General features: G+C 31.9%; 2 protein-coding genes across 2 annotated transcripts; both read left to right on the top strand.

The window, feature by feature from the left end:
* The first annotated feature begins 2,279 nt into the window (after positions 1-2,279).
* LOC134273388 (amiloride-sensitive sodium channel subunit alpha-like) lies at positions 2,280-10,399 on the top strand. The gene is made up of 12 exons (XM_062755592.1): positions 2,280-2,615; positions 3,398-4,005; positions 4,474-4,554; positions 4,846-4,937; positions 5,482-5,645; positions 6,254-6,343; positions 6,705-6,822; positions 7,617-7,695; positions 7,915-7,972; positions 9,095-9,201; positions 9,842-9,923; positions 10,176-10,399. The coding sequence occupies exons 1-12, from the start codon at positions 2,280-2,282 to the stop codon at positions 10,389-10,391; spliced, it is 2,031 nt and encodes a 676-aa protein (XP_062611576.1). The 3' UTR covers positions 10,392-10,399.
* Positions 10,400-14,984: 4,585 nt separating this feature from the next.
* Positions 14,985-25,180, top strand: LOC134273381 (degenerin deg-1-like). Its single transcript, XM_062755580.1, has 12 exons — positions 14,985-15,312; positions 16,931-17,277; positions 17,477-17,557; positions 17,689-17,780; positions 17,882-18,045; positions 18,352-18,441; positions 20,827-20,944; positions 21,311-21,389; positions 21,530-21,638; positions 22,152-22,258; positions 23,706-23,787; positions 24,974-25,180. The coding sequence occupies exons 1-12, from the start codon at positions 15,034-15,036 to the stop codon at positions 25,178-25,180; spliced, it is 1,755 nt and encodes a 584-aa protein (XP_062611564.1). The 5' UTR covers positions 14,985-15,033.
* The last annotated feature ends 1,689 nt before the right edge of the window (positions 25,181-26,869 follow it).

Here is a 26,869-nt window from a genome sequence, read left to right as displayed (position 1 = left end):
TCTGATGCTTCACCATATGTAGTACTTTTCTACTAGTAAATAAATATAGAAAACAACATTACGAAAACAATTTTTAAAAAATAATTTATATTATCTTATGGACAGATGATACAAATAAAAAAAGGATGTCTGGATTGGTATATACATGTATTTCTGGGCCTATTTTTGTTGCAAATGATGCAACTAATAAAAATCCAAATTAATCTATACAAATATTTTTCTCTTAAAATTCCCTTTTTGTGAAACTTTGAATAAAAAATTAAAAACTACGCGTTGAAATTTGTTTATTTTACTCATTGAAACATGACCCATTTTGTTATTTTCAATTTTTATGACAAGAGTTTGTTAGCATCCTCTGTCCTTAGAGTTTTATTAAATCAGTTCAACGGAATAGTTAAATGTAAATACATATATCTAAGAGCCAAAAAGACTTCAGCGTCATAGGAATGAAGCCATTTGCCTAGCAACTGAATCTGCATGTTTATGTGTTGCATCAATCTGCTTCATTTGGATGCGATTGTGTTCAGAAATACATTATTGAAATTAATTTGTTTGCAGTAATGTTTCCAAATTCCTTTTAATCCTTTTTATCAAACTTAAGCAAATTAATTAACTTAACAAAACCCAGAAAATAAAGTTCAATTCTTCTCTCCCACAATGGAATTCGTTATTCATGATTTCCAGCTATTTATGATGTAATACAAATTGACAGCTTTTGCATTGTCATTCAACCATTTCTCCATTAATGCTGTCATTTTCCAGGAACCTACTCAAATTTATTAATCACAGGACATTTATATGTAAACAGTATACATAATTTATTGTTGATACGGACAGTCTGCATCAATTATCTACACTCTCTGAGTAGTATTCCAATGGTCCATCTTTCACTAGTGGGAATGGTTCCTTTCCTACAAATTAAACATATGTTGTGATATATATATATATAGAAAATAACAGTTAAAGAAGGTAAGGACAGGAATTTATTGTACTGTTGAGCGATTTTCGACATTATTTTCTTAACAAGTATATATAATTTCGTTTTGAAGTATTGTCCCTGTTTTATAAGGAAATTTATTTACGAATCTGGAAAGCTCTTTAAATGATCTACATTCCTGTAAAAATAAAATGTTTAAAACTACTTTGCTAATCTTTAAGGAAACTCTATGGGGAAAGGTAGAAGAAAATCAAAAATCAATACTGAAAAGAAAAATTAAAAGAAATATGGAGTAAAACACATGAAAGAACTTACACATGTATAATATAAATGGTATTCATTTAAAGTTAGTGACAATTCAAAACGGACTGAGCTAGTTAAAATCTTTTTTGTTGTTTTTCTTTTTAGTGTAAGAGATTTTCTTAAAACACACATTTAATTTGTCTAGAATCACTGCATATAATTTCACCATCAATATATACCGTGGTATTTTGACTATCCATAGATTGTATAATCATTTCAAATTAGATACATGTACAAAAGAACAACGCATTCTCGTCAAATAGAAAATGATAATTTTACTCACTGCTTCCTTTAATTTTTCAAAGTAATAGAATCTCTGGTTTTGAAATAAGACTTTTATTGCACTCCGTTATCTCATCCAAGATCGAAGTCCTGTTTTATTTGCTATTAATGTTGATTGATCATGAGAATTATAACAAAAATGTCGTTTACATCTACTTTTATTGGCAGTCTTTGGGGACAATTGCAAGTTTCGTGTATCATGGCATGTGGGGATACTTAAAAGACTTTATGAAATCTGTTTTGTTATTTTCTAAATATTTAGTCTCTTGCGTCATTTACAATCGTTCTGTAAATTAGTTAATTAAAGAATGCTTTCCGAGCCAAATACTTTAAAGTACAATATGAGAAATAGTTCCGCAAGGAAAAGAAGTCATCGCGAATAAAATGATACGATCATGATAAAATGTGAAATCATTTTATCAGTATCATTGGGGTGCCTCCCAACGATTCCTTAATGATGGTCATGACACTCATGCAGTTCATATCCGTTTAAATTGTATTGTGCCGGAATTTTTGCAATGATTGGATAAAGTTTAAGTAAAACTGAAATTAAATATTTTCTAAATGTGTGTTCCATTTGGCTTTTTTTTGTAGTTTGGCTTCTATACCGCTTTCCCAAATTTAAGAGAGATATACAATTTGTGATAAAGGAAAAAAAAGAGCTCTTTGAACCATGACATACACACGTTCAAGTCGCTATGTATTAAGTAAATAAATTTTATTTCAATTTAAATATCACATCATAATTATAATGAAGATGGTCATTGAGAATAGCATGAACACCAAAGCTTCCATTAAAGAGGTTCTAAAGTCTATGGCGGAGAACTCGTCTATCCATGGAGTTTCTAGATGGGTGACGTCTCGGCATTGGTATCAACGTCTTCTCTGGATTTTAGTCTTTCTTGCAGCCGCTGGGGTATTGAGTTACCAGTTATCGCGTTTATTTGGAGCGTATAAATCCTACCCTGTGAAGACTTCAGTGGAATTAAAGTTTTCTAGTTTACCGTTTCCAGCAGTATCTATCTGTAATATGAACCCGATCAAAATGACCAAACTTTATATTACAAGCACAGATACACAGAAAACAATAAATGTAAGTTTTTGTTTGTTTTTTAATGGATTCGCTTAATGAAAAAAAAATGATGTTTTGTCGGACCATTCTTATTGTTGATGCATGTGAGTTGCTTTCATTTTGATTCTAAAATCTGAACAATCTTACCCGAATACGAAATAATTCTAGCCAAAATTTTCAATTCAAGAAAAGATGGAAAAACAGGTGCGTAACAACGATACGTCTAGAATGGATTTATGTTTACCATTTGAACTATTTTAACATGCTATTACGTGTGCATAATCCTCTTTGGGAAACTATTGAGCAATTCATATGTTCAAAATAATGAATTTTAATCTAGATGTTTCTCATAATGGTAAAAATAATGCTAAAATAATTTAGATCAGGTCGTCTTAATTTGTTTTGCCCTCCCCCGAATTAGGACGAAAAAATGTAGGATAAGCAGTGTTTTGAATTTTTTTTTTTTTTTTGGGGGGGTAATTATTTTACATAAGTGCTCATTTTCTTTTAAAAATTGCCTGAAATTGAGTTTAATATTAAAATTATATTAGTTGATTACTGGATGAGAAAGGAATTGAAAAATAAACTTTTCCTGATGGTTAAAAATTTTTGAGTCGGGCCATTTTTAGTGAGTCAGTCTGACAGACAATTTTCAAAATAGCAATATTTTTTTTAAGTCTTTCTGATAACTGTTGACATACATTTAAGTTCAGTAGCAGATTTATATATTAGAAATTTGAAATCTTGCTGGAATGAAAACTGAACAAAAATTTGGTTAATATATACTTTATATTATGAAATAGGGCACATATACCAGAAAGAAAAGGAGTGTAAACCGTAGGTCTAACAAAGAAACCAAAGTATCCTTTTCCTCCTATTTGTCACCAGGGAACGGTGATAAAATCACCAACTTTTTTCCTTTAAAAGAAATGGGGATAGGACAAGGAGGCCCCGCGCTTCCAGCACCTTTAATGGAGAGAGAACCCTACCACTCAGTTGAACTCAATAAAAACAAAAGAAAATACAAAAACAACAACAAACACTCCCCGAAAAGTTGGTTGTCAATGTTACTGGCAAAAGAAAACATTAATATTGAGACAAGCAAAACTGAGCCATGGTTTCTGAAGTCCAATCAAAGAGTAAGAAAAAGAAGTACTGGGTCTGATGGGACTACAAGTTCAGGGAATTCTGGGAGTACTTTCCCTTCCGCCACAGATTCGCCGTCGTCTACTACTTCTGGTTCCTACACAACTACGAACAGTTACTACCACACTTCAACCTACGGGTGGATTGGCTCTGACGGTACCTGGTCTAGTTTTCAGGATTATATGAATGATCTTGATCAACATGTTCAGGATGAGTGGAGCCTGAGAGTTGCTAAATTCCAGTCAGAATTTCAAAAAAATACAAGGTAAAATTTGATTTTCCGAAAAGGGGACAAAGTGAAATTTCACACACGAGGAGATCTAATTTAAAAACAATTTCCCTAATAAATATGCTTGGAAAATTGCACAAAATGTACTGATAATACTTAGCCACTGGTAAAAATTCAGTAATTTTCAGTAATCAGAACCTCCCTTTCCTCGCAAGACAACACTGCGATTGGTTAAACTGCCAAAGGCAAAAATGTGAACACCATTTTATGAAAGAACAAACAAACAAAACAACAACAGAACAAAACAACAACAAAACAAAACGAAACAACTAAAACACTTTCTTTATAATGTTTTATTCCCTTTCACTTAAACTTACATTGTTGTATCATAAGTTGCATATTTTTTTAGCAATTTCTTTTATCAACTCATCGATAAATGGACGGAATACGATGATACCTAGAGCCATTGGAGTTTATTTTGATTTGCATGTCCTATCATTTTAGAGAAATAAGGGAAAACGTAGGTCACGCCATCTCTGATATGTTGGTATCCTGTGCATTCAACGGAAACGAGTGTTACCATAGGTATGAATTTTCTCAAGCATTTTAACTGTTTATTCACTTTTTAAATTTCCTACTTAAAGGATTTTCATCATACATTTATATTTCTTAAAAATTAAACACTATTATATTTTTGAGACATAAAGTTATCGTTTAATTATGAAATATTGTTTAAAACTGCCGTATTTAGGCCATAAAACGTCCGTAATGTAGGGTCGTCGAATTGAAAATCTCCACTAATTAGATAGGGGTCACGTGGTACTCACGTGGTTTCCCATATTGTTATCATCTTTATTTTTCCTTTTTTTCAAAAAGTAATTTTAGTCTGTTCCAGTCTTTGGAGTATGGGAACTGCTACACGTTTCAGGATACTTCGTACATTACCAAGCGATCAGGACCTCTCCTGGGTAAATTCAATCTGAATCATTTATGGTGAACATATATGTTGTTCTTTTTTATACTTACTTGTATAATTCTAAATGCAGTTTATAATTTTCAATCCTTGTGATTTTTATTAAAAATAAAAAAATCTAAATGAACCTAAATACACATATATCATGAAAAAGTGAATATTCTGTGATAAATATATGTATATACATGTGCATAACATTGTAAAGAAATGATTATGATCTGTAATTATACAAATTATGATTAAATGTGCAATTTAATTTTTTCTTTAAATGCTTAAAGTCTAAGCATAATAAACCTATCATTCTGTACAAAAATGCAAACTATTCGTGTTTTAGTCGTAAATCGATATAAGTCCTTGGGAAATCCTAAATTTCATATATAACAATGAATAAATTGCCGGTAATTCATTTAAGATTATTTTTGATTAAGATAATTGTAAGAATATTTTGTTACTGTTTATAGCTCCTTGGACCCAGTTACCATATTTCTAAGCAAAATAGAAAGACATGTATTAATAGTTTATTTTTAATTTTCTTTTAGGTCTACGCCTTACACTTAATATTGAAACTTTTGAGTATGTTAAGGACTATATGGATGCATTTGGTATGCGTTTGGTAATTCATGAACCCGGTACGTTTCCTTTTCCAGAAGAAGAGGGATTTACCTTAAACCCTAATTTCGAAACAACCATAGGGATGAAATTGGTGAGACTTATTGAGCCATTGCGATGAGAATACATTGAAACTTTGTTTTATTATTATTTTTTTTACATTTCAAATTAGGACATAGAATCAGTACAGCCTAGAATCAAGTGAGATATATGGAGATAACAAACAGTATAAAAGCTCAAAAGTCAAGCAGATCAACATGCAACAGATATCTAAAATATCAGAGGTGGGATCAGGTGCCATTGATGAATGAGCATCCCCTTTCGATTGCTCACACTCATTGTGTACTCCTTATCATAATCTAGAAAAACCGGAAAAATCCATCGACAATTCTTGTGTGTAAATAATGGCCTTTAAATTATTACGAAAGACGATAGTCAGCATTTGACTCAATGATAGATTGCATTTGCTGACAAAGTCTATGTATCAATCATAGAACTTACGAAATGATGACTTTAAACGAGACTGGTAGATATTCTTGTTTCATCAACTTTTATGTCAGTTACTTAAATCGTTTAAGAAATTGTTCATGAATACGTAGAGCAAGCTCTTTCTAAGATAAAATAAAGATGACATAGTTTGGTTAAATCTATTCTGAAACCTAAATGGACATTTTAATGCATATTTCTTATTCTAAACAATAGGTAACAATCCAGCGAGCATCTGAACCGCATGGAAATTGTGAATCGGGTGAAGACTTTACACGAATGTTTGGAATACGCTACACTATCCCGGTATGAATTAAGTATGAAAATATTAGGTTATTTCCTTCATCCCCGGAAAGTTCTTTAATTAACCCCTCGAGAGGAAATTCACACAGTACATTACAAAAGGAATTATTTTTATTTAAAGATATTGAGATTCTGCCAAACTAAAAAAAACCTGTATATATCACAATTCATTGGCAAGAACTTTATTTTTGAGTATAACACGAAACAAAAGGGTCTGTTCGCCAAAATTTTATTTTTCGCGTATATTTTTATTTGTATGAAAACAACAATCGAAAAATGCAATATACCTATCTTGCATAAATTTTTTGTGAATCTACAGTACTGAGGACATATATACTTAAATTTCTTATTGAATCACATGTAGGCCTGTCTGAAACTTTGTCGTCAGAGAGAAATAATTAGCCAGTGTCAATGCATTCCTTCTACTTCATACATAAAGATTGGGAACACCGATTCCCTACCACTCTGTTCAAATTCAACCGGTGAGTATGTGATTGTGTTTCGAACATTAATCTAGGAAAGTAAGTGATGAATCATCCGTATACTTAACTTTAAAAAATATAAACTTTTAAAAAACATCATATTTGATATCTTAAAAAAAAAAAGATATCAAATATAATATTCTGTTTGCATCTAAATTGCGTATTTCATATCCGTTATTTCTTATCAAAGTTTTGGCGTTATTCTTATAATCCTGATAGGTTTAATTTGTCGATCTGTACGTCTTCCACAAACGTTTCCTAAAGTTATTTTTAAATATGTCTTTATGAATGGGGAGTAAAACACCATACAATAGATCTATAACAGTGATTTAAAACGAAGAAATAAAAAAACAAACTTCAACATTTTATTGTTGGTATATATGGTCAATAAGGTGTTGGTAGTTCTCATTTTTATCCAGGAGATCAATTGAGGATCGTAAATTTAAAACGCATTTTTCACATAAGTAATGTTTTCTGAAATCTTTAAAGCAAAAGCCGTACTTTATTTCATTTTTGAAGTTCATTTTAGTATTGGTTCTTTATTGCTTAATTCGAAAGATGTATATTTTGTTTATCGTCGGAAACCCACGGGTGATCTCGTCTTTACTTTCCGACGATGATTTTGTTTTGCAATTTACAGATTAACTTAGGTAATGTTGCTTGTACAGCGCTAGTTACACATGTAAAAAGAAAATACATTTTTAAAAAAGAGTTACGTGGAGGTGTTTCAAATGTTTGATGACAGCAAATAGTTAATGAATTCAATTTATGTTTCTTCTATTTTAATTTCTAAGATGCAAGCAGATGTGAGGAATTTCTTGTCTTCAAGCTAGAAAATAATTTACTTGACTGTAACTGCCGAAGCCCGTGTAGGTAGGTTTTCTACAGAGACTGGTCAGACAAATGCTATGGAACTGTGAATTATTATTGCCAAAATTTAAAAATTAAAGTCGAATAAATTATTTAAATTAGTAAAATGTGGTTCTCTCTTCCGAATTACAAAATTTATTAAAAACATTTATTGATTTGATGCGAGTTGTCTGACATATTTAATTAAATTCATGATTTCTTAAAAAGATATTTTCCTTGTAGACAAATAATATATGACACTAGCTTATCTGGGAGAGCCTGGCCAAGTCAGAAATTTTTGGTAAGGACAAAGTCAACGATTTTGTTACAAAATGAACTATTTTGACTGTGATTGATTTTCATAAATTGTAAGAGAATTAACCACATCTCTAAAACTAAAACATATGAAGTATTATTATCCTTGGTATAATTTGGTATTCTTATTGATAAGGTAGACGAATTGTTCCTTATTCCTTCATCAAATGATGTATTAAAACAAAGAGGCTTAGTAATTTGTATGAAAAATGTCAATCATTTTTTTTATTAATGGAAAAGGTGAAGACATCGAAAAGTGGTCGATTTAAAAAAAATCTATCAACAATACAAATGTGTGAAGAGGGCTTAAGAAACCTATGATGAGCTATATTGCTTATAAGATTAAGTCCATGTGCACGTAATAGAAGAATATAACTACATAAATAAGGAAAGTTGATGATTAAAATCTGAAGGGAACTCCATTGTCGTACAATTTAGTTGTTAGTTGGTCATATAGAGTCCTTATTTAGTAAAACATCCAAAAAAGATGTGGTAAACTCCCTTGTATCTTTTTTGCATATTTTTTTCGAGTTCAATGGAATATTTTGACTCGACTTATACATTTGTAAGTAGTTTTTCTTAATTGATGAAACGCCTTTGATATATCTTATTGTCGATAGAGATCAAAATATATGTCAGAAGGATAAAAGATATATACATTCGACAGTAAGAAAACTTCATGAAAATTCCATGAAACAAATTATATTTTTATTCTTTTGCGTTTATAAAGTATAGTAAAGTTCGTTAAATATTGAGTTGAAATTGAAAAGCCACTGTGCAAGAAATCCACACATGTGCGGCGTTAAAATAATCATAAATGACATTTTTTTTCAAAGTTAATAAAAGCGATAGTATTCACTGGAACTTTTATAAGATGATTTAGACTACTAGCACATGAATAATGTAATCAATTAAGAATTTAAATTATACCGAAACTTTATTTTTGTGCAAATATTAAGTTTGCAAAAATGGATCAGTTAAAATTAAAATCTTCCAACCTTTCTAGATTTTATTGTTGCATGGTCCCTGTACAGCTACATTGGAAAAAGTTTTCCTTGAAGTATTTCGCAAATGCACATTTAACAGATATGTATTTGGCGTTTTGTAGAAAGAGAATATAATGGCTGACATTTGTGATGGATCCCGCAATTGGTTTTTCGCCCAGGAATGCAATAAAGTATTACAGAATTACGCTACAGAGAGTGAAATCGAGAGGTATTTACACACACATTTTTTCTACTTTTTTGATTAACGTGTGATTAGATCTCAAAGGGATGTTTACTTGAAGTTTTCTTATTGTCTGCCATTTTAATTGTTGTCTAACACCTCATATACATTGATAATTAGATAATTTTTTTTTTTAAAAATAGAGACCCAGAAATACCCATTTACATGTACCACTTAAAATGCTAATTTAAAAAGAAATAATGTCAGAGTTTCGTTATCTGTTTACAGATATGAGTATAAGGTGGTGTTTTTAATCGCATAAAAGTTATAATTCGAAAATTTTATTTTTATTGAGGAAAGGGCTCTGTAAATTGCCTTAGTGAAGTTCAATGGTACAAGTATACAAAATTTTGGAATAATATTGTCACAATTCGAAGATTCGAAAGACAAAAAAAATCCATGTTTTCTACAAATTAAGTGACTCCTAATAATTGAAATCAGACACCAGGACAAATTGTTATAGCGTTATGCCATCTAAATTCAAAATGGTTTACATGGAATTCAATTAATTTTATTATAACGAATTAAAAAGGTGCTTGCATATGATATTAATTCAATTTTGTCGAAGCTATTTATATGTAAATTGTATTTTGTCAGTGAAAACAATATATATTTGTAATTTTTGCAGCTTATCAGGAAACTTTCTAAAAGCCGTAATTTATTACGAGGATTTGAACTACGAGGAAATTAGAGAAGAGCCAATGTATGACGTAAGTTATAAATCTGAGATCTAATTACATATCTGAGTTATTAATCTGAGAATCTGAGAACCAATGTACAATGTACATGACTGATTTAATTATCAATCTTAAGGCGAATTTCTTCTTTTCTTATTCCATTCTTAGAGATTTTTAATAGATTCTTTACTTTTATTTTCTTCAGATATTAAGTTTTTATAGATTCTTTACTTTTATTTTCTTCAGATAATGAGTTTAAGTGCATTGTTTCCATTTTTTTAACAGGGCTTTCAGTTAATTTCGGATGTCGGTGGTGCACTTGGTCTTTTCATGGGGGCCTCCATCATGAGTTTTGTAGAGATTTTTCAATTTTTCATCGAACTACTAAATTTTTTGCGCTCGAAAGTGTTCCGGAGACCTACGAGTTCATTAACACCAGTCACAGACATTTATTTCAAAGAACCAATAGAGAAAGAGGATCAAACCTGGTCGAAAGAATGAATGCCAAAAAATTAATGTTTTTTAAAAAAAAACAATTAAAATGTACAGTCATATGCATTATGTATATAACATATAAATTTAAGTTAATGTGATTGAAATGTTCTCTTAATCAATTCATTGAAATGTAATCGATCTCATTGTTATGATAGTAGAAATCAAAAATATTATTAAACTGTTTTAGTCTTAAGTTTTGTGGAATTTCATATCTAATTTCTGTTTTATATTTAACAAAAGATAGTAAATAGCACACGCATACAAATATATGCCATTATTTTTTTTCTAAAGCTGATGTCTAATATAAACATCTAAAGAATACTGACAGATTCAATACTCCCAAACACAACGATTTTGTATCACAATGATGGATTTACTGTTAACATATAATGTCTATAGGTTGCAAGTTGTATTATTCTAATTGGTCAATATCTTCACAAAATCAATTGTAGTTATTATTCACTGCATGTTCATTAAGCACACAATTGATGTCCACAAAGAATTGAGCATCATTGGTTTATCTTGGACAAAAAAATGGTAAGAAAAAAAGATTTTTTATAGATTCTTGTATTACACTGAATTTAACTAAAACTAGTTATAAATTTGATAAAAAAAACTTATAAAATATACAGAAAATACCTGAAGATACGAGCATGTTATTCAAGGTCTTTCCACCCTCACAATTCTAATGGTTCAAAGTACAAAAACTGCATTTATTTTCATTTAATATACTTTAATTTTTTCAAATATTGCAAAAAAATGTATAGGTCATCATATTATTTAAGATTGGAGACATAAATAAACAGAAGGATATGTCAACAAAAAATATCGTACATTTTTTGTAAACAGTATTATTATGAAAAATATGCAAGAACTGGTTAAAATGCATAATTCTGATACTGAATGTTCCTAAATACTTCCTAAGATACTTTGAATTGTGAATATCAGGGAAACTTAAGATTTAACATTAGAAGTACAATAAAACAAATGCCTGAAGAGACTTGAGAAGGAGTTACTGCCTTATCAATTATTGATAATTATACTATTAATACAATGCACAATTGTTGCCCTTGTCAACATTTTTTAAAGATTGAATAATTGATGAAATAAATAAAATGCATTTTTAAAATTCTTTTACTTTACAATATTTTTCAGTACACCTATTGAAAAGCATTCCTTCAAAAGATATTGTTCTATCGGGTATTAATTTAAACTAAAACAGTTTTTGCAAAAACCTTTGACATCATAGGAGGGTGGAATTACCTTATTTGAATAAATAAAAATATACTAAATCGTGTTAATTTTCCAAAATCGATAGGCAAGTGATATAAAAAGTTTTCCTAATGTCCAAATCGTATTATTAAATATTAAAAGACTATTTAGCATAAAAAGCATACTAAATTTCTTGCAACAGATTTTGTGTAATTTTTAAAAGAAAAATATATATTATAATGCATTTTTTTTACTTTATCTTGATATGAAAAAAGCGACCTTAAAAGAAATTTCATTATGATATTGAATGATTATTGTTTGATGATGCCTTATCGAATAAATATACATAATTTTTTTATAACAGCCAGGATCATTCTCGTTAACGCTAAGACAACTTATTTCCATTTCATCATTTTAGTATACAAGATAAAAATAAAATCACATAAAGCAAATAATAAAACATTGGAGACCCTTTCCCCTTCGGCTTTTCTAAGGATGTAGAACTTCTTCATATCTTATTTTCCCACTTATTTTAAAGGTCTCTATTAAAAAGTGCATCTTGTAATTATAAAAAAACTACATCTAGCCTAATTAGACATTTATGATGTAAAAAGGAAAATAAAAACTGATCATAAATTGCTTTTTAAAAGTATTTTTATAAAAATCATAAAAAGACAGAATCTTTGAATTCACGTAAAAGATTTAAAGGTGTATGGACACAGATTTGAAGTTAATAATTTCTGTATAATATTACAACTTATATATTTTTAATAACATTTCACACAAAAATATAATAAAAATCTTATTTCATATTAAACTTTTAAATTTTTTGACGGGTTTGATTGACACATCCTTGCACTTCCACAAATTTTAATTTTATTCTTAATACTTAGAAAAAGTGGCAATTCTGTTGTATACAAATGAAAAATATTAAAACTATAATCCAGAAAATTCAGAGTAGAAATGTTCGAAAGCAAAACATACACACAGTATATTGTCAGTCCGTGCAGTTGTGGTGAGCAGACTTAAACGATTGAACGCACCCGGTGAATTGTAAACATCAACAATAACAGAGGTCATGCCCTGTTTACAAAAACTGTGTACGTTTCACGGGTGCGATAAATTTGCGAAGCTCTGTACACAAGACTTAGCGCGGAATGACGATACTTTTGAAGAGTTTTTGCTTTCTAACATTTTTACTCTGAATATAATTATTTTTCTGGATTAAAGTTTTAATATTTTTCATTTACACAAGATTGTCATATATATTAAAATATATAAGTCGTGATATTATACAGAAAATACTAACTTCAAATCTGTGTCCATGCACCTTTAATAATGATTAAGTAGAAAATTTAAATATAAAATAAAAAAAATTGTGATAACGAGCAGTATTCAAGCTCAAATTCCAATTAAACAAACCAAATTGGGAGCAAAGCAAACTACCTTCAAAAACACCAGAGACGTGATCAGGAGCCGTAGAGGAATACGCATCCCCTGTTGACCTGTCACACCCGCCCTGCACTCCTTATTTTCATCTGGTACACGGAGAAATCCTTAGAAATTTCAGTGTGTTAATAAAATTATACGAGACTATCTCAAGCATCTTTTTATATCAACTTCAGAGTGCTTGTACGTACAATCAGAAATTTTTTTTTAACAAAATAATTTTGCAAATTTCCAATATCAAGGTAAGTAAATTTACGAGTTTAATTTTCATTGAAAAAGAAGCTGTCTTTGATGTTTAACAATCTGGTTTTTAGTTTTTTCGTGAAGATGGTTGATAAAACAGGGATATCAAGATCATTTCGTCAATTATCTGGTCGATACAATTACCTTGTCAGTAAATACAATCTATCATTAAGTCAACTGCTGACTGATGTTTTTCATACTAATTGTTAGGCAATTATTTATGTCGACGGGTTTTCTCCGTTATTTTCCGATCATGACAATGAGGTCACGGTCCTCCATAGCACCGCTGTTGTTTTTTGGAGGCCCGTGTTTGCTCTGCTCATGATCTGTTTTTGTAATAGACTTTTGAGCTATTTTGTTGTATAAAGTGTTGAAAAGTGCAATCTTTAATGTTATTGACTTTAATCAAATTTTGTAATTCAAATTTTCTAAAAATTACTTAGAGTTCTTTCACATATGATTTACAGCACTTCTCGAATATACATGTACGTCTTACAGTGTTCCTGAAATTTCCCCTTCATTGCTGTAAATAGTTAAGTGAAAAGCAGGATTTGTAGAACATTTACTGGAACCCGCTATGTACTTTTGCTTTTATGGATTTTCACATAGTATGGGATAAAGTAATTTTGATTGTTGGGAATTAAAAAAAATATTTTTAACACTAGCTTGTGGTTTCGGAGAATTTTCTTCTTAGAAAGAGATATGTGGGTATAATATGGATTCCAACTTGCAGAATTAAACCTTTAGTTAGTTTATCCAGTTCAAACAATTTTTAAAAATGACCCGTACAGACAATGGCATAATTTGTTACCGGCTTTGTCAGTTGGGACCAATAACAAAATCACTTTCAAAATATACGGAAATACTTTGTTTGCATACAGAAAAAAATTACACTGTTCCTTTAATCTTAATCATAATATGCATCTACAAAACCTAGATTTACTGAATAGAAACGGAAATACTTCAATGCATATAAAATATATTTTAAAATAACAATCCCTTTCAAGAATAAATATCATTGGTAAATACACATGTCCATTCTTATACAATAATATTATTATTTTTTAGTTTAGGGGCGTATTCTGTTTTAGCTTACTATAAATTATTCCATTTGTTAACACAACTATTGTTGCAGAGGTATTCAAGAGTACAAGGTATTGAAGCATATAATGCAAGCCTTCAGCATAAATGATTCAGGTCCGAGAGATATTAATTACGTTATTTTTTCAATAATATAAATCAGGGTAATCTATCTATAGGACTACAAATACTGGTGCAGAATACAGGAATTCCTTAAACTGTTTTGGCTTAAGATACAAAGATCAAATTCTAAAATGTTCTTAATCCAAATAAAAGACTCATTTGCCTTTACATGTACATTATTTACTTTAAAAAAGGATAGAAAATTAAGCTCTGCACCATGTCAAATCTGAGTAAAGTAACAATGCGAGTGAATGTTCACTGAATACTGTAAACCAAATACATGTATTATTCGCGTCATCTTTTATTCGCGATTTGTCCGTTTGAAATCAATCCGTGACGATTAATTTTCACGACAGAGGAAATATTCCTTACAAAGACGAAGAAAAATTATTGGTTCGCGGCGATTGATTTTCGCGAGTTTAAGTCGGTCGCTAAAAATATTATTTTACCTTTGAAAATAAATCCACTTGGTTTTCATATTGATCTGTTTTAGGAACCAAAGGCTAATGACGATCACTCTATAAAGGATGTGATTGTAACAATGGCAGAATCCTCTTCTCTACACGGCATCTCCCGCGGAGTGGCCTCTAAGCACTGGTACCAGAGAGTTCTTTGGTTTCTTGTCTTCTTCGCAGCTACAGGTGGAGCTATCTACCAACTTTCTCGTCTGTTCTCGTCGTATAGCTCATACCCAGTAAAAACTTCGGTGGAATTAAAATTCTCAAGTCTTTCGTTTCCTGCCGTGTCCTTCTGCAATATGAACCCCATCAAAATGTCAAAACTGGGACTGGCAAGCAAAGAAACTATAAAAATAATAAACGTAAGAATTTTATAGTTGAAAATACTATGAATTAATAACATTCAAATCTCATTGTTTGTTGATTTATTTACATTGTCTTCACCGCGACACCTAAGAAACTGAACTGGAGACAAATAGTCTTTTTGTTCTAAGATTGCATTGTCTGTTCTTGATTAGTAGATATTTAAAGAGATTAATCCTTTTTATGTTCCCAATTCCTTTGTGTATCCCTATTGTGGCCCCACCCCCAACAGGTTTTATGGTTCGGACAAACTTGAGTTTGCACTTTCTAAATATAGTTGCATATTCTTAAAAAAAAAGAATTTCAAAAGATTTTTTCCTATTTATTTCACTATAAAACATTGATTCATTTTTGTGGCTAAGTCTACTTTAATATGATTGGCTTTCATGTCCTTGAAAAGAAGAGTTTTTAAGATCCCTCCATGTATTCTAAGTAAAATTGTTTCTAAATTGTGGTCCACACTCATCCCTGGACCATGAAACGATCAAATTTGAATCTACACTGTATAAAGGAGCACTCATGTAAGTTGTGTCTTTTCTAGCAAAGTGGTTCTTGAGAACATTTTTGAATGTAGCCATCAAATTTTCAAGATTTCTTAATTTTAAAAGAGGGAGTGACCCTCATATTCAAATCTGAATTCCCTTTACCCAAGAATATTTTGCGGAAAGTTTAGACGAAACTTGTCAAGTAGTTAATATATAATTTTAAAAATGTAAAAAAAGTGCACCGACAACAACATAAACATACAACATCCTACATAGGACAGATATATGGACAAACGCTAGACACTGTTTGGTCATAAAAGCTCACTTGAGCTTTTAACTAAGGATCCCTAATGACTTTGAAGAAATAGTATAAAGGTGGAGATATTAGGTTGATCTATTTTATGTAGCAAGCAGTACCTGTCATTCTATTCATATAAAAATGCTCAAATGCAACAAAGTATGCAAAAGTAATGAATTGAAAAATTGAATACAAACTGTGTATTACAGCACATTGTAAATTTCTGTTTAGGCAATTTAAAAATGGCAGATAATTCTTACTTTATATTAATACTACAGAATGGAATTTTTCAAAGTGTAGTGCGTAGGGGGAGCTTAACAAACTAGAGGTACTGTGAGCAATAAGCTAACTAATGATAGATACCCCCGCCTCCCATATGAATATAATGGCAGTCTCCCTGTTTTGCTACGGGAAACCCAAAATATGTGTAGGATCAATAAGTAAAATAGGAGGTCACAATAGCAATATGACTTGTAATAAAGATTCTGTGAAAGTCTCATCAAATTTCAGTCAATGGTATGATAGGAGTCGCGGATAAGAGATGAGTACCCCAAAGCGTAACAGACAGACGTACAGACGGACGGACATCCCGATTACTATATACCCTCCCACTTTTCAAGCGGAGGGGGGGGGTTTATAAAAATGACATTTTCACTCAAAGACGAGTCTTGTATGCAAAAAATGAGTATGAATTCATGTACATGTTTTATTTATGATAGTAAGAACATATTTGATGAGGAATTATCTTTTTTTGCCCACTTAAAATGTTTATATTCATAAATAAGCGTAATGAAAAGGATATTCTTATACTGAATATCAAATTCTGTCTAACAGGGCACTGGACAACTAGCGGGTAAGAGAAAGAAAAGAGACACCTCTAGCGATGTTCTTTTGGCCAAGATTCGCTATTTTGCCTCAAAGAAAACGCAACAGAGACCACATTTGGTAAAAGGACATGATCGCAATAAAAAAGAACCCAAATCGTCGTTAAAAAATATACTTCATAGGGTCAAAAGAAGCAGCTCATGTGGAAATGGATCCATGTTGTGCACTGGATATTTTGAAAATTCAGATCACTATGATAGATACATGCAGAGTATGCTATCAGAAGACGCTTTTGTTCAGGATGAGTGGAACAAACGAGTGTCGAGTTTTCGATCCGCATTTCAAAAGAACGCCAGGTAATACTTTAAAAATTAGTAGGATGACTCAAGATAGTCTCAAAATAAAATACTGGTCTAATACCTCACAAAAAAGCGGAATCCACGGTGCATATACATATTTCAGATATACAATAATAAACTACATGTACATGGCCCATTAACCTCTTGTTATCTATAAAAATATTCCCAATTTTTTTTAAACATTTTTCCTTTTTAGAGACATCAGAGAGGACATTGGTCACAATATTTCGGACATGTTGTTATCATGTGCATTCGATGGAAAAGAATGTTACGCTGAGTAAGTTTCAATCATCAAATATATCAGAATCGAATGATTAAGTTACTGTTATATGAATATATGTACTTCTATCAAAGGATCCTTTCCTTGATATGATATCATCTGTAAGATTTTTTAAATGTACATTTCAGAAACTTTACCCTTTTCCAGTCTTTGGAATATGGCAACTGTTACACCATTGAAAGCAGTTCCTTCGTCACGAAGCAATCTGGACCGCTTCTTGGTTTGTAAAAATAAAAAAAAAATGAAACAATAAAAAAGCCATAAAAAAGTGAAGGTTATAAGTGTTAAATTGTTATTATTATATGAGTTTTATGTTGATAGGATTAAGACTGACATTAAATATTGAGACTTCAGAGTATATTGACAACTACATGGACGCTCATGGCGTAAGGCTGGTAATTCACGAACCTGGAACTCTTCCATTTCCAGAGGATGAAGGCTTCACCCTCAACCCTTCATATGAAACAACAATAGGAATGAGAATGGTATTCATGTAATGATTCAAGATTTAATGGTTAATTTCCTTGCACAATGTATTAATCTGAAGACATGCACTGTAGTTTTATCCATTTTGTAGGTAAATAAAATTGCCTCAAACAAACAAAAAATGTTGTTTAATTAATTACTGTATTATCACTTTCATTTTTTCCCATGACATATAAGTAAATGGTATAATTCACCTGTAAAGAAATTTATTTCATTAAAACAGTAGAAAAAATATTATCGCAACAAGATGACACAAGTACATAAAATACACCGTGTTTAGAGAAACCATGCTTACCTTTTTCTAGCTATCGATCCATCGGGCATCACAGCCACATGGTAATTGTGACAATGGTGAAGACTTTATGAGGCTGTTTGGAATTCGATATACAATTCCGGTATGTGTGTGACGTCATAACTTACCAATCTGAAAATCTGCACTTTTTAAAATGCATGTCCGTCTCCTTCTAGTGAAACACTTTGCCAAGCCTTACCAAACTTGTCACAAAACAGGTCGAACAAGGGTAAGTTGCATTTGTGAGTGCAATGGGCAACATGTTTTTTTTTTTAAGTTGAGGGATGAGTGGCTAGTGGGGAAAGCCAACTGTTTATATCGATATTATTCTGTATAGCCGCTGACTAAAAGTCTGTAAATGCTTCTGCAGACAGTGTACAGTGAAATATATTTACATTTCCAACTATTTTCCCTTAAGATTCTTTACAAATTAGAAAAGGTTCATGTTCTCATGAACTATCATGGGTTGAGTAAGAATATTACTATTGTAATGTGATTGAAGTCAAAAAATAGTGCAACTTTTTTCTAAAAAAAAAAGAAAGATCGTTGAATGACAAAAAATGTTACAAGTCATCAGAAAATGGTTTTAGTATAAGATATGAATTTCATTTTTGAAATTCATGAGGTACATCATCGTCGCAAACCACGGCCAAAATGTACGCTCCTCTCCCATCTGGCCGTGGTTGAACGAGGAGAGATTTCTTCGTAGCTCATTAAAATATTGACCAATGCGAGTAAAGCATAGTCGGATGATGAACTTTATCGCGACCTTTCAATATCCAATCGCAGTATAGGAAATATTTCTTGTATACTGTTGACGTCTGTTGCTGATTTCGATTGCGATGGAAACAAAACTTGCCACTGACTGAATATGACGTCACAATAGAGGGGCGTAAATATTCAAGATTACGACACTTTTTGTGATCAAGCAGCCACGGGTAGGAGAGAGCTATATGCGGACTCCGGACCGTGGCTAGAGACGATGGAGGTACATGAACTACAACGCTTCACACCTGCATATTTTTCAAAAAGCACTAACGCGCATCATGAAAAATACAGGCGTAAGGCGTCGTAGTTCATGTCCTCATGTATTTCTCAAAAATTAAATTTATCTCTTAAACAAACCAGTTACTGTAGTATTTCAGGTATAAATTGGAGAGCACAAAGGGGCTCAATACAACAAAGAAAAAAATTCCTATCCAGAAGATTTATACTGAGCTTTTCGATTAGAATGTTTAACGAGGCCCGATCTAGTTGAAAATTACGAAAACGGAATGATGAAAAATTTTAATTTTTGGAAATATTTTTGTATGTATTATGCTAAGAAAAATTAGAATGAAATTTTATTACCTTGCCTTTATTGTAGTCAAATGGGGGCACTGTCAAGATATGGACCATTTTTTGTGTTTTTGTACACAATTACATAAGAAAACTCCCCAATAAACAAAGAAATTGAAAATAAAAAAAAAAAATACATGATGAAATGTTTCGTTTTTCACATATATCATGCACTTTTCATTCATCTTATGAAAAATGAAAAGAAAATTGAAGGTAGCCTTTATTGCAGTGAAAAGGGGGCATATCAAAACACAAAATTAGCACTTATTTTATCCATCTAGATATCAAATAAGTCGCCATGGGTGTATAAAACATCAACAAACGATTACAATACTGTATTAGTTTCTAAAAAATAAATATTTATTACATTTTGAAATAATTTTCTCTTCGTGCTTTCTTTTTTTAAACGCGACGTAATTATACGTGGAAAAAAGGGAGGGGGGGGGTAAATGCGACAAATGACGAATTTTACTTATATCATGTAAAATATAGAAAAAATGAAATATATCGGGGTGTTGCATTTAAATGATTCATAGACTGAGTTTTTTTAATCAAGCTAATTCATGCATATTTAAGTCCTCAATAAAAAAGAGTGTGTATAAAGACCTTAACATATTCAAGGAGAAAGACTAAAATCGTTTACTTTTGGTTGCAGTGTTTGTTTTTTAACTCACAAATTGAAATAAAACAAGGTAAAATTGATGAATATGTACCAAAAAATTGATACCTCAAAAAAAAATCATGTTCCAAAGTTGTTTATTAATTAAAAAATATTTTTAAAAAACATGTAAATAATAGAAATACCAGCTTTCAACATGTACAGTCTATAGAATTACCAAGTATGCAAGATCAGCGAAACATTTTAGCGCAATTTGACGTCATTTTAATTGTGACGTTATTGTATTCAATTGTGACGGCAGTCAAAGGTACTGTGACGTGCCTGAGTCGACGCTGCGTTAAAACGTATGCGCAGTTCAACTAGATCGGGCCTCGTTAAAAGAAAAATAATCTAAAGAAAGTTGATCCATTATTCGAAAATGATATTATAGAGACATAAAATAAATCAGTACTCTAGAGCTTGTAATTCATTAACATACATCTTTTTTACAAACTATTATTAATTATAGTTTTATTGATTTTATTTACTCAGTCCTGTTTGAAACTCTGCAAGCAAAGGGAGATAATGGAGAGGTGTTCTTGTTTACCGTCTACGTCCTATGTGAATGTCGGGAACTATGATGGTTACAAGCCCTGTTCACTACACCATGGTAATTTTAAAAGTTGTTTACTTAATATCCCCTTGCAAAGAAGTTGGAGGGACTTAGGTTGATGCGCGGATTGATGAGTGAGTGCGCGAGTGAAAGTTTTGACATTAATCTTGTTGTCCTATTTTTTCAATTTGTTATTAGCTTAATTTTTGTTGCTGAAATTATGAAGGATTCCTTTACTATTTATCCTAGCTGATGTAGGATTTTGAATCTAAGCATTTTTTTAAAGAACATTTCATTATACATGTATATCCTCTTAATTGATAAACGTGACTGAGAAATGCATGCATAGGAAGGGCATTTGTATCTTACGAATATATTTCTTTCTAAGCGTATTTCCTTTGTATTTTTTCTCCATATTTATAGTGGATGTTGACTGTGAAAAATTTGTCAACTACCAGATTGAAAACCAGCTTATTACCTGCAACTGTCTCAGTCCATGCAAGCAAGTTCTAAATCAATCATCTTACTTTAAACAAATAAAGAATTTTCAATTACGGCATTCAAATCATATTGCTAATACTTTTTAAAAAGTTGTTTATTATCTTATGTATCAATGACATATATGAATTAATCCCTTCTCAGATATACTGCAATAGGGGATTATTATAATCTCTGTAACATTTCTTTCCTCAGACAATTTGTTTACAAAACAAGTTTATCTGGAAGGAAATGGCCAAGTGAAACGTATATGGTAAGCTGTTTTCAATAGTGCAATCATTATGTTTGTTTGAATTTCAAGAATTTATATCATAACGTTCCTAGTCGTTTATCAAAGTAAGTTGCGTATAAAACTATAATTGGTGAAAAACATTATGGTGGACTGTAATAAGTGATATTTAATTTTAAAATGTTATCATTTAGACTAAAGGTGTCATATTTTCACATGTGCTTTATACAGAATTAAGTCCAATATTCACTCAGTTACAGAAAGAGGTTTCTCCTCTTCAGAATCCAAACATCACATTTCTCTCACATGATATAACAATAGAATTAATTGCAATTTTTTCCCTATTTTTTCACTCACTGTACACAATTCATGGTGTTAAATTATGTATACATGTACTTCTTAAACATTCAGAGAAACAGAAATGTATATTCCTTGTATATATCTTTCGTTATCCTATTGTTATTCTATGTACTACAATTAAATATGTAGACATTTTCATGATTTAAGAAATCTGATTAAATAAATCGTTCATTTTAGTCGGACAATCTGATGAAAGATCTCTGCCATAATAGGAATATTTGGTATTTTAAAGGAATGTGCGAAAATCTTAAATTGAAAGCAGTAACAAAGACGGAATCAGAAAGGTTCATTTTCGTACTCTCTCTCTCTCTCTCTCATATGAAATATATTATTTTAGAACAACGCCCAGTTTAGCTTGGACTTTCAGTAAGGCGTGGTATTCTCGACGTTACATAATTAGCTTCTGAAATTAACACAGCTTTCCTTCTCTTTTGAAATATACATTTAAACAATATTTATTCAGTAAACTGAATAGATTGGGCAACAGGCTTAAGCCTATAAATACCCTCTCTATACAACAGGTCAAGGTTACAATACAATGAACAGAGTATATATTTACAATGTATATTTAGATATGAGTGCTCACATACGCATTCACACACACCCTCACACACGCAACCACACCCTGACTCGCACAGATCCAGATCAAAATAAGCATAACAAATATAAACATGTATAAAGTGGCAAGAATGCATATAAAAAAAGAAGAAGAATGAGCTTAAAAACGTTTTGTTAACTTGATATATTCATGTACATTTTTTAATTTTTTTATAATATTGAGGTTCGTTTGGAACGAATATTCCGAACTCCCTTGTAAAAGAATTTTTAGATCATAAGGTACATCAAGCTCATTCAAGTTTTTTCTTAGTTTGTTTCTTTGAATGCTATATGCTGGACAATCCATAAAAAAGTGTTCATTATCTGGTGTATGGTAATTACACTTCGGGCAAGATGCATCGGCTATTATATAATGATTTTTTTAGGTGTGCATCAAGATTACTAGCTTTATTACGTAGTTGACAGTGAAGTACACTCTCATTCCTGCTAACTATTTTTAGTTTTGACTTGAAAATTGATAAAGAAGGTGACATTTTCACATCAGAACTAAGATTATTCCACAGTTTTATAGTTGAAGGAATAAAACTTTCATAGTATGTTACAGTTCTACATAACGGTAAAGAAAGATTATTACCATCTGATCTCAAACTATAAGAGTGTTGCACTGGTTGGAAGGGCTGTAATAATTCGTTAAGATAATTATGGCCAATACCCTGGAAAATTTTATAAAATAAAATTAGTTTTTGATTTGTTCTTCTCTGATATAATGGCTCCCAGCCGAGTTCGTCGTATAGATTAGATCTTGAGGAATTTACTCTCAGACCAGTAATAATTCTTGCGGCTTCTACTTGGACCTTTTCTAACAATTCTGCATTTTCTTGTGAGCAATTATCCCATATATACATGAAATATACATGGGAAAGAAACTCGGGCAAATGCCAATAAGTGTATCGAATAACCATGCAATAGCGTTGTCTCCTCCGGCAAAAAAGGTGGAGCTTAAGTCGTCTCATCGTTGTCAACAACAATTTCAAATCCCTGATGTTATTAACCAATGATAATCTATTCGCCATTTGACAGACGCTAATTACGCAGCGCCGAGAATGCCACGCCTTACTGAAAGTCCAAGCTTACCTGGGAGTGGTTCTAAAAGTTTTTTATTCTTTTTTTCAGTGCCGTAAGAAATTTTTTGAAAACGGAAATATACTACGAAGATCTGAATTATGAAATAATTACCGAGGAACCTCTTTATGATGTAAGTATTTCAGGTTTATTTTAAGACAATGTTGGAAAACAAAGTCTCTTTAAGACCTAAGAAATGTCTATTGATTGATTGATTGTATGTTGTTTAACTTTACTCTCGAGAATTTTTTACTCATACGGAGACGTTACCACTTGCCGATGGAGAGCTACAAATTTTGTCTTGTACTCGGCACTTCGGGCCATTGAGCATTGAGGGATCTTTTTCGTGCCAGCACCTACTGCAACACGGGACCTCGGTTTATACGGTCTAGTAATGTCTATTATATGGGAATGTTTAAAGGGCATACTTTTTGTCTCAGACTAGACTGATGCTCTCTCATTTGGTAATCGACAGCAAGTGTCTTTCTTCAGTATTTGGAAGACAAGTTTCAAAATTTGAAAACGTCATATAAAATTTTTGCACTGATGCGACTAACTCCTTTTCAGTGATGAAATACCGGTAAGTAAACAAACAAACCAATAAAGAATGAATTGAATAAGACAAATGAGGGAGCTTTAAAACATAGGCGCTTGGTTTTAGGATGGTGTCTTTGGTGTTTTATGTGTTTTTCTAGGTGTGTCGGAATACCCTCATTAAAAGTGTTTGTTTGTTTTTGTTTTTTTTTTTTAATTTTTTTAAGGCTTTCTTAAATCTTCATTTTTCTCTCAAGATCATGTAATAAATGTGTAATATTTTTGTTGACAGTGTGCTGCAAACGTATAAATAAGTAATATTTCGATCGATCACAGGAAACTCATCTCAAGACATTCGTAATTGTTAAAATAAAAATTATCATTACATGTCTTCATTGAAAGTGGAGCTTTCACCTAGTAACTGAAATTTTCGGGGATAAAGAATTATTTTTTTTATTGTTACTTGTTAAGATAGGCAACTACTTCTCTGATTGTGACTTATTTGTTAATTGCCCAGCTAAGGACGAATTTCTTTTACACCTCTCTGTCACTGGGCATCCTGAACGATCGTCATTTATAACCATCTGCTTACTTCTCTAAAACAATCAATCCAATTACTTACTGAACTTTTGGCAAGTCCTTCATAGCCATATGTCATGCATGGATTTATACATATATTACAGTGTTGCAAAAGACTGACTAGGATAGTTAGTATAACTAACAAACCTTCACAATTGCTTCCTTGTAATATTGGTCATTATGTGTTTTTTTTCTTTTATTTCTAGGGATTTCAGCTAATCTCAGACATAGGTGGCGCCCTAGGACTCTTTATGGGAGCTTCCATCATAAGCTTTGTAGAGGTTTTGGCTTTCATTATAGAAGTGATAAATTTTCTTTGGAAAAAAATTTCCATCCAAAGAATATTCACCAAAAGCACCCAAGTTCTTGATTTTAAAGAAGAAAAGGAACACAAAAAAGATTCAAACGCATAGTCTGGAAGGACTTTTGATTTTTTTTGCATTTGTGAAGATTCATCATGAGGATTGTAAAAGCTAACCATGAGAACATCGATAGCATTTTTTTTTCTTGGCAACGATGGCCAGTTTGAAAAATTTGAGTATTTAATAAGCATCTACTTTTGTTGAAGGTTATTTTGAAATGATAATAAAAAACACATACATGATGTTGTTAAATGATTTTTTAATTGTGGAATTATAGAGGGAAAGGTAGATGATTTACCAATGTTGGAAATTGGATAAATTCTCCCAAACAGTGCGCAAAAAATCTGGCGCTGTAAATTGCACATTTTTTGCATTACGGGATCTACAGCGTTATCTGGTTATGGTCAAGACTAATACTGTATATAAAACCATAACACTACAGTTCTGCAGCTAAGTGTGCGAGGTACGAGCCACCCGAGGAGATCCGGGTGACAGTAGGTGCTAGCACGAAGGTATCCTTGATTGCCGAATAAAGGAATAGATGCAGCCCTCTACGGGCAAGTGGTAGGTGGTCTCAATACTGATCTGGTCGCACTTCTTGAAAACTCTTTGCAATGGTTCTGCTCCTCCGCGTGGCGCATGCAGTGGTTAGAGCGTTATCCTAAGCCTAAGGTCGTGGGGTCGAATGCCACTGAGTCGGGTCGTGGCTCAGACCGGTCCCTCCGATGAGACAAAACTAGAGAATAAATGACAGGTACCCTAGCTATGTTGACAACAAATAATTTCCATGTTTGTATAATGCCCCAGATTTCATTTTTTTTTTCATTGATGTTTCCCATTTACCTCTGGACTGTATATTTACCTTTTGGTTGAAGGAATTCTCTTTCTCATCATTTGCCACATTTCGGGTGTTGCTAAAACGCGGAACGGAAAACGGAACGGAACGGAAAACGGAAAATATTTCTCAAGCAAATAACAAAGATTCGATATAAATCAGATAAAGAGCAATCTTCTTGTTGTAAAAGTCACTTCTAATAAAAATTTATTGTAAACTATTATATATTTATGAGTCATACACACATACAAAATGGTACTGAAATTCGAACCCCCCCCCCCCCCACTTACACACACAAACCATTGGCGTCGGAAGAAAATTTAAAGTGGGGGGGGGGGGGGGGGCTAAGTGCAAAAAAAATATACCTTCAAAAAAATCCTTGCAAGCAAAAAAATCCTATTTTCTAGGGGGGGGGGGGTTTGAACTTCAATACCATTTTTTTTTTCCAAATACAACCACTTTCACCATTCTTAACCTATACTGCAGTGTGTCTGTGGAAAGTGTGTGTGTGTGTGGGGGGGGGGGGGGGGGGGCTAAACCTACGAAACAATGTTCAATGTCTATACTAAGTATATGTTTGGAAAAAAGAGGGGGCAAAGACCCCCCCCCCCGGTTCCGAGGCCTATGCAAACACACACACAAAATTGGATTTTCGTGTTTGGGCAAAGGACATTTCCTCCATTTTTGCTCGTCAAATTTGTTGTATGTTTGTAATTTTTTCTGACCCCCACCCCCTCTTTCAATTTGTTTCCAATGTCAATGTCTGTAAAGACAAAAATAACTAGTTATGATATTCAGATTATGCACGCAGTGTCGAATTCGCGAATGATGAAAGAGGGAGTGGCAGTTTCGGGTCTGTGTAGGGACCCACAGCCACATTAAAAATTGATTTATTAAATCTTATG

This window comes from Saccostrea cucullata, unplaced genomic scaffold, assembly GCF_032062105.1.
Source record: "Saccostrea cucullata isolate Sc308-1 unplaced genomic scaffold, CSIRO_AGI_Scuc_v1 ctg31, whole genome shotgun sequence".
NCBI lineage: Eukaryota > Metazoa > Mollusca > Bivalvia > Ostreida > Ostreidae > Saccostrea > Saccostrea cuccullata.
Note: the sequence above shows the minus strand (reverse complement) of the source record. Positions and strands in the feature narration are given on the sequence as shown.